The sequence below is a fragment of the Prionailurus viverrinus genome, chromosome A1, assembly GCF_022837055.1.
Source record: "Prionailurus viverrinus isolate Anna chromosome A1, UM_Priviv_1.0, whole genome shotgun sequence".
Lineage (NCBI taxonomy): Eukaryota > Metazoa > Chordata > Mammalia > Carnivora > Felidae > Prionailurus > Prionailurus viverrinus.
The window spans coordinates 125,798,118-125,809,029 of record NC_062561.1 but is presented as its reverse complement, the minus strand read 5'-3'; the positions used below and the strand labels follow the sequence as shown (position 1 = coordinate 125,809,029).

At 39.4% G+C, this 10,912-nt stretch overlaps 1 protein-coding gene and 1 long non-coding RNA gene across 4 annotated transcripts in view; one reads left to right on the top strand and one right to left on the bottom strand.

Annotated features, from left to right (window-relative positions):
• Positions 1-3,389: 3,389 nt before the first annotated feature.
• On the bottom strand, positions 3,390-10,890 carry SETD9 (SET domain containing 9). Of its 3 annotated transcripts, none has more exons than XM_047841518.1 (6): positions 10,768-10,890; positions 9,001-9,368; positions 7,484-7,607; positions 6,879-6,994; positions 6,056-6,157; positions 3,390-3,837 (listed from the first exon to the last, which is right to left on the bottom strand). In XM_047841518.1, exons 1-5 carry the CDS (start codon positions 10,863-10,865, stop codon positions 6,105-6,107), a joined length of 759 nt encoding a protein of 252 aa, XP_047697474.1. In that variant the 5' UTR covers positions 10,866-10,890; the 3' UTR covers positions 3,390-3,837; positions 6,056-6,104. The 3 variants fall into 3 exon arrangements, with proteins under 3 accessions (XP_047697474.1, XP_047697304.1, XP_047697383.1); XM_047841348.1 differs by having other exon boundaries at positions 3,398-3,837; positions 6,056-6,161; XM_047841427.1 differs by lacking the exon at positions 10,768-10,890 and adding an exon at positions 9,861-10,506 and having other exon boundaries at positions 3,398-3,837; positions 6,056-6,161.
• LOC125155955 (uncharacterized) overlaps positions 10,775-10,912 on the top strand; it is a 41,091-nt gene continuing 40,953 nt past the window's right edge. Inside the window, exon 1 of the long non-coding RNA XR_007148447.1 lies at positions 10,775-10,905. This is a non-coding gene — a long non-coding RNA (uncharacterized LOC125155955). The remainder of the gene's footprint in view (positions 10,906-10,912) is intronic.

Below are 10,912 nucleotides of genomic sequence, written 5' to 3'. Positions count from 1 at the left end.
CAAACGCTCTTGACTCCTCTGCTTTGGTTACTTTTCTAAAATCACATTCCTTCTTGCACAGACGCCACAGAGCATAAATGTTCAGGGGTCTGTGGTGGACACAACACAGTAGTGCCTTCAGGTGGGGACAAGTACAGATGTTTTCAATCCAGCCAAGCATGTGGCCAAGTACCATGTGAGAGCTACAAAGTACTTAAGGCTTTTAGGGGAGAGAGGAGAGCCTTGTGGGAGCAGAATAATCTCTCCTGACTTGTAGACTTTATCTTTCTTGGCCATAATTTTCATCAATGATAGGCTTTGAGCCTGCAGCTTCTCTGACTTCTCAAAGGCCTCAGGGTATCTGTAAGTTACCTATTTCATTATGTACACTTTGAATTTATTTTTAAAATTTTTTATGTTTGTTTATTTCTGAGACAGAGACAGAGCATGAGTGGGGGAGGGGCAGAGAGAGAGGGAGACACAGAATCTGAAGCAGGCTCCAGGCTCTGAGCTGTCAGCACAGAGCCCGATGCAGGGTTCGAACTCACAAACCATGAGATCATGACCTGAGCCGAAGTCGGTCACTCAAACGACTGAGCCACCCAGGCGCCCCTACGCTTTGAATTTAAACTAGCCCCTGGTACATAGCACTGTTTACCATTTCCCATCCAGGTAGGCGTTTTTTAATCCTCACCGTCTATTTCTGTGTCTGTGTGGATTCTCTGACAACATTGTATACTAGGGGACTGAATTCATGGTTCTAGACCAGGAGTGCTCACGTTTTTCTATGTTTAATACATTAGTTGACATTCACTTTCGAGAGACACACAGGCTGTTGTGTAACTCAATTTTGATGAGATGCTTACACAAAGGTAAAGGCAATACTGCTACAAAGTTGTTTTCTGGTATAGAACTCAAAAGCATTTTGTAAGCATGTCAGAAATGAAATTAGCCATTTATAAATCTAAAAAAATTTTTAGTAAGAAAAAAGATAACATGGTTTTTCTATGTTTTAAAATGTCAGTGTTACATTAAAAAAAAAATTCACCCCTCCAGTGCAAACCATGTCGTGATACTAGGCAAGCTTTATACTCTCACCGTGAGCATTTTATGAGGAACCATGTTTTATTCTTTGTATATCCCAGGACCCTTCACCTAGTAGGTATCACTGAATGCTTGATGGCCTATATTACTCTTAAACTAATGGTGACTTGTCCCCTAGCTTTGAAAGAAAGACTTTTTAAGACAAAAATTAGAATAGTATAATGAACAAACCAGATTGAACTGACATTTTGCCATATTTGATCTTTTTCTATATAACATATTTTTTCCCTGCACTAGTTAAGTTATTGACATTTCAAGAGTTCACTCCTAAAAACTCCAGCCCATCCTACAGCCCCTCCTAATATGTCCACAGGAGTTAGTATTTCTGTATTTTATATAAGGTTCTGGGTAACAGGATCTTCTTGGTCAAGTAGATTGTTTTTTTTTTTCCAAATAAGATTAGTTTCTCCTGGTTTTAAGGATCTTACTGACACAAATAGAAGATAAAGGAGGCTAAGAAAAAGAATCAGATGCTGTCGCAAATGTACGTTTACTATTTATACATGATACATATGATAGAGAAAAAAAGTGTAATAGGAAGTTTCAGGGCTGGCACTTAGGGATTGTGAATTGTGATTGTACGATGGTTGGCAAGGTGACAAAAAAGGGGAAGACCTTTGCAGGCACAAAAAACTAGTGCAGAAGCCCTGAAAGTGTGCGTGTGTCCAACAGGTTCAAGGTGTGGGAAGGAGGTAGATGTGCCTGGGGTAGAACGAGCAAGAGGTGAGATCAGAGGTAGTGAATGGCTACATCATATATGTGAAGGACTTTAGCATTTATTCCAGTATATGAGGAGTAATGAGAGGATTTTGAGCAGAGGTGGGTCAAGATCTGAGTTACATTTACAAGAACCTCTCCGGGTGATCAATTCTGTAAAAGTGGCAGGAGTGGAAACAAGGGAAGGCAATTATGATGCTATTGAAGTTGCAATAAACTGAAGAAAGTTGTTGATGTAGCAGTTAAGGTGGTTAAAATCTGGTTCCATGTTAGGATTTGAGGTGTCCTCTCCACCCAAGATTGGAACTGAGAAATGTGGGAGTCAGGTTGATGGAGATCAAGGAAAGATTACGAATGAAACTCACTGGAGAATGTGGCTTCAGAGCTGTGGCCAGGTGAGCTCACTAATACTCCACCTCCGAACTACTAGACTCTATCACTGGCTGAGCAGAGAGAAGACCAGGACACCCTCTCTGCTGGCAGAGTCCACAGGAAAAAAAAAAAAAAAAAATACAGGGGTCTGGGCCATGGGTGCCTAGTTCTCCTCCAAAGATAATTTCAGAAAATCATTCTTCCTCCAATGGGTATAGAGAGAGACCAGGAGCATCACTATTATTGGAAGTGCTCCCCCTTGGAATAAGAGAATGGGGAGGGGCACCTGAGTGGCTCAGTCGGGTAAGTGTCTGATTCTTGGTTTCAGCTCAGGTCATGTACTCAAGAGTTTGTGAGTTTGAACCCTGCATTGGATTCTGTGCTGACAGCAAGGAGCCTGCTTGCTTGCTCGCTAGCTCTCTCTCAAAATAAATAAATAAACTTAAAAAAAAAAAAGAGAATGGGGAATACATGTTCCTCCCATCACCACTATCTTATGACTTTATTTCCATGCTAAAAGCTAAAACAATCCTTAAATCACACACACACACACACACACACACACACACACACACACACACAACTCATGGCAACAACATATATTTTTGGCTTTAGTTTATAATATAAAAATAGAGTTTTTATTTTTATTTTATTTTTTATGAAATTTATTGTCAAATTGGTTTCCATACAACACTCAGTACTCATCCCCCAAAAATGCCTTCTTCAATACCCATCACCCACCCTCCCACCCCCCATCAACCCTCAGTTTGTTCTCAGTTTTTAAGAGTATCTTATGCTTTGGCTCTCTCCCACTCTAACCTCTTTTTTTTTTTTTTTCCTTCCCCTCCCCCATGGGTTTCTGTTAAGTTTCTCAGGATCCACATAAGAGTGAAACCATATGGTATCTGTCTTTCTCTGTATGGCTTATTTCACTTAGCATCACACTCTCCAGTTCCATCCACGTTGCTACAAAAGGCCATATTTCATTTTTTCTCATTGCCACGTAGTATTCCATTGTGTATATAAACCACAATTTCTTTATCCATTCATCAGTTGATGGACATTTAGGCTCTTTCCATAATTTGGCTATTGTTGAGAGTGCTGCTATAAACATTGGGGTACAAGTGTCCCTATGCATCAGTACTCCTGTATCCCTTGGGTAAATTCCTAGCAGTGCTACTGCTGGGTCATAGGGTAGGTCTAAAAATAGAGTTTTTAAAGAAGTTTGTACACATCAACAGTGCAAGAAATGGTGATGATTTGGTTAAAATTTTATAAACCACAGAGATACAAAATAAAAGAAAAATTGAAATTTTAATTTCAGGCAGTAGGTTTTAATTTAATAAGCTACTGTGTTTTTAGGTGAAAACCAATTAAAATTATAATTGCATTATAAATTTGAAATTGTAATGAAGGAAATAGCTTTTAATATAAACACATTAACATCAATAAAAACAAAAAATTCCCACTCCAATTAGGCCTCAAAATATTTGTTCTATAGGTGGAACTCAGAGATACAATTAACAAAAACATTTAGAATAAATAGCTGAATAGAAAACCTAATTTCTAATTCATAGTTAGCTGACAATTGTATAGTAGTTTGAAAAAAGCTCTTCTCCTTGTTTGATGTCCCTGAGTGCTACAAGAATGACACATCGAAGTGGGCTGAGGACAAAAAGAATACACAAAAGTTAGAAGTATTAACAAATCCAAGCTCATATTTTTAATATAACCAATTTAGCTGTTATAGACATAATTTTATTCAAATTTTTTACTATTGTCTTAGCTATTTGATTTCCATGAAGAAATAGTTCTTATCCCTGATGGAGACCACAAATCAGTAAGTTTAAAAAAAAACATTTTTTTTTAACATTTATTTTTGAGAGAGCATGAGCAGGGGGGAGGCAGAGAGAGAAGGAGACACAATCCAAAGCAGGCTCCAGGCTTTGAGGTGTCAGCATTGAGCCCAATGCTGGGCTCAAACCCACGAACTGTGAGATCATGACCTGAGCCGACATCAGACGCTTAACTGTCGCTTAACCGACTGAGCCACCCAGTCGGTTTTAAAATTAATTTGTATCTTTGTATTCTGCAAAGATGAAAACATTACTTAAAATTAATTGGGATTAAAAAAATACTTTTATGAACACCGTAAGACATAAGTAACCTTCAATGTTCCTACTCAGTTAACTTTTCCTGTACTTGTTGAACAGTAGTGATATTATGCTCCAGAGCATATAGCTAAAAAAAAACCCAACTGTTACATACACACACATAGAGACAGAGTATGTATCAAGTACAGAGAATAGTCAAAGTTTGTTGTGTTTTTAGACAGAGTAGGAGTCGGGGAGAAGGGAAGGGGGGGGAGGGGGAGGAGAGAGAGAGAGAGAGAGAGAGAGAATCTTAAGCAGGCTCTATACTCAGTGTGAAGCCCAACGAGGGGCTTGATTCCATAACCCTGGGATCATGACCTGAGCTGAAATTGAAAGTTGGACGCTCAACCAACTGAGCCACCCAGGTGCCCCCAAAGAACAGTCTAAGCTTTAAATCTCTTTCATCTTAAAAGGACAATTTAATGGGGCCCATAAAAAATAAAGTTTGCTAGCACCTGGCAGCTCAGTGACATGACATAAAGATTATATTTTCCTATAGCACTGTTGATAAAGAACTCTACAGAATTACTTACATTTAGAAATTGTTACTTGAACACTTTCAGACTTTCCACTTATTGAATAGAAATGTTACATTAATAATATGTATTTTCTGAATATTTCCTCTTTTTTTTAATGTTTATTTTTTTGAGAGAGAAAGAGAGAGAGACAGTGTGAGTCGGGGAGGAGCAGGGAGAGAGGTAGACACAGAATCCGAAGCAGGCTCCACGCTCTGAGCTGTCAGCACAGAGTCTAACACGGGGCCCAAACCCATGAACTGTGAGCCAAAAGTCAGGCACTTAACTGACTGAGCCACCCAGGTGCCCCTGAATATTTCCTCATTTTTCATTAAGCTTCCAAATGGAATAGTGAAATGAGCAAAAGAAAGAATAGTGTAATTTAGCCTTTTTCTTCAACGGGGTGTTCTCAAGTGAGATGAAGAACATAATGCTTAAAATGATTAAAAACTGTATTTGAAGATTTTGTAAGTAGAAAAGTAACAATGAATCACTTGAAAAAAATTTTAAGGTTGATATTTATAAAGGACTACATAGAACAAAAATGGGTAATAAGAAGCAGAATGAGCTAAGTTAATGAAAAATATTAAACTTCAAATGAGCCTACATTAATACATTAAGGTATGATGAAAATCAAAATTTAAGTTATAATTTTTTCCTAAGAGAAATTATTCCAAGTTCTGTATAGCTTTTTCTTGGAATATATATATATTTAAACAAATTTTTTTTTTTTTTAATTTTTTTTTCAACGTTTATTTATTTTTGAGACAGAGAGAGACAGAGCATGAACGGGGGAGGGGCAGAGAGAGAGGGAGACACAGAATCAGAAACAGGCTCCAGGCTCTGAGCCATCAGCCCAGAGCCCGACGCGGGGCTCGAACTCACGGACCGCGAGATCGTGACCTGGCTGAAGTCGGACGCTTAACCGACTGCGCCACCCAGGCGCCCCTAAACAAATTTTTTTTAAGTTTATGTATTTATTTTGAGAGAGGACACACAAGAGAGGCAGGGGTGGGGGGCGGTGAGAGAGAGAATCCCAGGCAGGTCCACATTGTCAGTGCAGAGCCCTATGTGGGGCTCGAACCCACAAACCGTGAGATCATGACCTGAGCTGAGATCAAGAGCTAGATGCTCAACCAACTGAGCCACCCAGGCACCCTCGAATATACATGTTTTTTGAGTACAGCAGAACACAGGGGATAGGAAAAGACCAACCTTTGTTTGTCACAGCTGTAGGCAATGTTTGGAAGATACTGTTTTAGCTCTATAGGAAAAACTGCAGGCACATCAAATTCCTGGTAACAGACATTAGCGGCTCTGTCTAGGAACAAGTATATAATTTTTAGAAATAGCCGTTTTAAAAAAGGTCATGGAAAACAGAACTGAATTTTAACACTTGATGCATGGTTTTCTAAATTATTAGAACATTTTCAAATTAATAATCACTATTACCTTCCAGGCATTACTAGATTATGTATGTTTTATTATTTACTTTTTGAAGATCAGAAAACAGAGACTCAGAAAGATTGAAGGTTACGTAGAAAAGTCAGGTTTCAAGTTCATATCTCCCTAACACCAAAACCTATGCTAAATGTAGGCGAGATCAAACTTATATTTTTAGGAAAGTCAAGCCCTAGAGAAGGTAAGTGATTCACAAAAGTAGCAACAGAAAGGGGATACCAGTCTAGTTTAACCTACAAGGTTCTACTGAGGCTCTGACAAAATGATCTCTAATGCTCTCTTTTTTTAACTATTAAAAAATGCTAAAATAATAATGATCAAAGGAGCATTTATCAGTTACCTATATTTACTGAAAAACCAGAAGAAAAATAGTAAATTAAAGAATTCCAATTAATGTATATCATTATTTCCCCAACTTCTTTAATATCTGCCTTCTCAGCATTACAATTTATTTACAGGCTTTGAAAAGCTGAGATGTTAAATTTAACTGCCTCTGGCACTCAGTCATATAGCAAAGGAGGAAAATTACTACTGCTATATTTATATCTTGTCTCACAGACCCATAATGTCAACTTACCATTTGAACAATTGTTGACATACTGTCCTACAGCAAGTGGATTACAAATTTCTGATGTTAGCCATGTACTGTCACTCATTTTTAAAGGACCAAGTTGATCCCTCCCATTGCAAGATCTGAAACAGGTGAAAGCATTAGATAAGAGATTGTTCTTTTATGTCTTACAGTAAAATCCAAAAGTACAAAATTAATCCTAGAATTGAACAAATCCAATTTCTCTTAAAAAGTTTTGTCTAGTCTGGGATGCCTGGGTGGTTCAGTCAGTTAAGCGTCCAATTTCGGCTCAGGTCATGATCTCACAGTCCCTGAGTTCGAGCCCCGGGTCGGGCTCTGTGCTGACAGACAGCTTGGAGCCTGGAGCCTGCTTCAGATTCTGTGTCTCCCTCTCTCTGACCCTCCCCCGTTCATGCTCTGTCCTTCTCTGTCTCAAAAAAAAATTAAAAAAAAAATTAAAAAAAAAGTTTTGTCTAGTCAATAGAGCAGCTGAGTTGCCACTTAGCAGCTGTCTAAACAGATTTTTATTTAAAGTGAAAAGGCCAGGGTCATGGTCATTTTCCTGTGGCTCTGTGTCCTATCGTTATGTTTGAACATGGGCACTAACTTACCTGTATACGACTTTTGATATTCCTTTGTCATTTCCATCAATAAGTACCCCATCCAGGCATCTAAAAATAAATGGATTTCCAATGGATTGGAAAAAGATTGGCTCATACTTCTGATATACTGTACCTATTATAAGATAAGGACATAGCAATATGTAAAAATTATTAACATCATGATAAGCACCTCTCTCTGGAAAATAAACATAACATGAAATGAACTATTTTATTTTCTCTACCTTTTTCTAATATTTTACTCCAGTCTAGATTATCACATTCTCTTTGGCTACTTCTTCCCTTTAAAGAGTGCCCAAAAGTAAATGGAGCAGAGAATCAACTTGTTCACATAGCCAAATAAAATGTGACTATTTTGATTAATTAAAATGTGAACACCACATTTGAGATTCAGCTTTACAAAATTATAGGGGCTTTTTGTTTTGTTTTGTTTTTGCTTTTTAAAGTAGAGTGTTATTTGACACCCATTAAAAAGTCTTTTGGGTTCCTGGGTGGCTCAGTGGTTAAGCATCGAGCTTCAGCCCAGGTCATGATCTCACAGTAGTGAGTTCGAGTTCCACATCGGTCAACTCGAGCCCTGCTTTGCCTCAGGTGAGCTCCAGCCCTGCTTCAGGTGAGCTTGTTTTCTCTCTGCCCCTCACTGACTTGTGCCCTCTCTCTCTCAAAAAAAAAAAAAAAAAAAAAAAAGTCTTTTAAGAAATGTATTTGTTAATAACCAGTTAAATAATGTAGACAAAATGGGAATAAATGAATCTGATATTCAGGTTGTTTCCCCTTTCGCTAGCAGTAGAGGAAAAGAGAAAATTAGTATTTACTGAGTGTGTCCTATGTTACTGGCATCCTAATCTATTAAATTTATTCTAGTATTAATTTGTTGCCAGCTTGTTCTATTTAGCCTTTACAGAGTTAGTTGTGTAGGAGGAAACCAACTCTTTTGCTTAGGGATGTAAAATGAGAAAATAGAATGACTTTTTGAAAACATGTCTGAATTAAACATTTACAAATAATGTAATCTTAGTTTAACAAATAACATACCCTACTAAGCATTCTAGTCAATGATCTTTTTGCAAAGAAGCTGCTTTACTTTCAAAGTGTAGAAATGGCAGGAAGGTATTTATTGATTTACAGGTTTAAACTCTGTCATACCTGTTTTAACCCATACTATTTTTACCTTTAGTTATCAATTATGTAAGCCAACTGACTTATTCTCTAGTGCTTTCTAAGTAATTCATCTTATCAAAGTAGGTCATACTATATTCTACATTTAAACATTGACTACAAAAATTTCCTTAAAAGAAAAGTGCTTTTATTCAAATAAATACTCAAGGATGCTTTCTAGCACATAAAATAATTTGTAGTTATTTTCGAAATCAGGATTTACAAATGTGTGGAAATCTCAGTTTCTAATTCAACTCCTTACTCAAAGGATTATAAGAGTAAGTATTTTGTTGGACTTATATTAACTGATAAATAGGAAACTCTTGGCAAAGCACTAATTGTGTCATTACCAGGATACATAGCTACAACCGCGCCTTTTGGTACCAATCCTCTGGTAACGAAGACACCTTTTCCAGCAGAAATCAATGAGCTAGTTGCTCGGGCAACACTGAAACCCAGTGTCTTATAAAGAATTTCTTCTGGTTTAAAGATATTTTGCTGTTGATGTCTGTATTCAAGCAGTTTCACCCTTGGATGCTGAACTGACAGTAGGTCATGATATTTTGATTTAACGGTTTCTGGAAGCATAGTCAAGATATCTGATTGCTTATTGAAATCATTAATGAACAGAGCCTGGAAAACTTTCAGTAATGTTCCTAGGACATCTTCATCTGAGATAACTTTGTCTTTGGATTCCTCTGGAACATATCGGACGGTCCTGAAAACAGGAAAAGTTTCCATTCACTACCCTTCAAGTGATAAAAGTCAGGCTTCATGCCTTCATGCCTTCTAAGTTACTGGGCTTAATGATGATTATTCTCATGTGTTTGAAGGGCATAAAACTAAAAAGTTCAAGAAAGAATTGTTTGGGGATAGTTCTAGTTCGCTAACTCCTGGCAATACCTACCCAAGTTACAAATAGCCGGTTATCTGTGAAAAGTCTATCTGTACCAAATGCTGTTGGGTCCTTACATTCATTATCTCATCTTTGCAGACAGGGAAACTGAGGCTTGACGTTGGGGTGCTTGCCCAAGATCCTAAAGCTGTTAAGCTGGAAAGCCACAGCTCAAACAGAACTAGTTCTTCTTCCCACTACATCCATGGCCATTATGTGAATATCGCATAAGAATCCTCATATATTTTATAGGCATTTAATTACAAAGACAAATTTAACATATACTTTGTCACATTCTCTCCCGGGAATACTTACTTCTTTAATGGCTGCATCATTTTTACTCGCATAATGGTATTATTTTTTAGTTCTTGACAAAAAGAAAGCCATTCCGCTTCACAATTCTATAGCAACGGTGGCCCTGAATTCACGTTTCCGCGGAATCAAACTTTGGAAAAGCTCTTCGGTTATTAACTGGCCTTCAGTGGAGCTAGCTTTGCCACTTACTAGAGCCAGAATTAAGTGACTCCACCGCCACCCACTCAACTAGATCCCTTTCTTCAGGCATGGACTATTCTAAACCCCACATTCGGACGTGTTTTTAGTGACATTTTGCTCGTTTTTCTGCGTCGGCAAGTTGTTATCCTCACATCCAAGCCGGGCTGCTTTCACCATATAAACTATGGAGCTATGAAAATAAACCTCAGTTTGGCTTTTCTAAGGAACTTTGAAGTATGCCCTGGCGGAGAGAAGGCCATGCACCCTCACGCTGTATAAACTTTGCTCTTTTTCAAAAGTTTCTATTTTTTGCCCGGACAGAAACGCCCGTCAGCGAAGACCTCTAAAGGAGAGCACAAGCCGCACTGCCCGTGAGGGACGCCCGCCTCACAGACCTCACAGCGCGGGGTACTCTGGGAGAGTAGGCCTCAGGTCCCACCCTCCTAAGGCTCCCCACGGTCTTCGGTATCCCAGCTGTCCTCCGACTGCACCAGCCTCGGCTTCGCCCACTTCAGGCCCCGCCCCACCTCAGGTTCTGCTCGCTACGGGCCCGCCCACCTCGGGCCCCAGGGTCGCCTGAGGCTCCGCCCACCAGAGACCGCCGTTTAAAGCGCTTTTCGCCGGAGGTTCCGCCCACTTAGGGCCCACATGCCTCCAGTTCAGCGGCCCTGGTGGCGTCGTGGGGCTGAAAGAAGACGTCCCTGGTCTGCCGGCCTCGCCCTCTCACCTCGGGTTGTGGTTTAGGTTCAGCGCGATCCAAGGGACGAAGCGGTACTTGTAACGACGCCATCGCTGCCACAGGCCCCGCAGCAGGCGGCCCGGCATGGCCGTCCCGCGGCGCTGTAACGAGGACAGCGCCGGAGAGGTGGGTC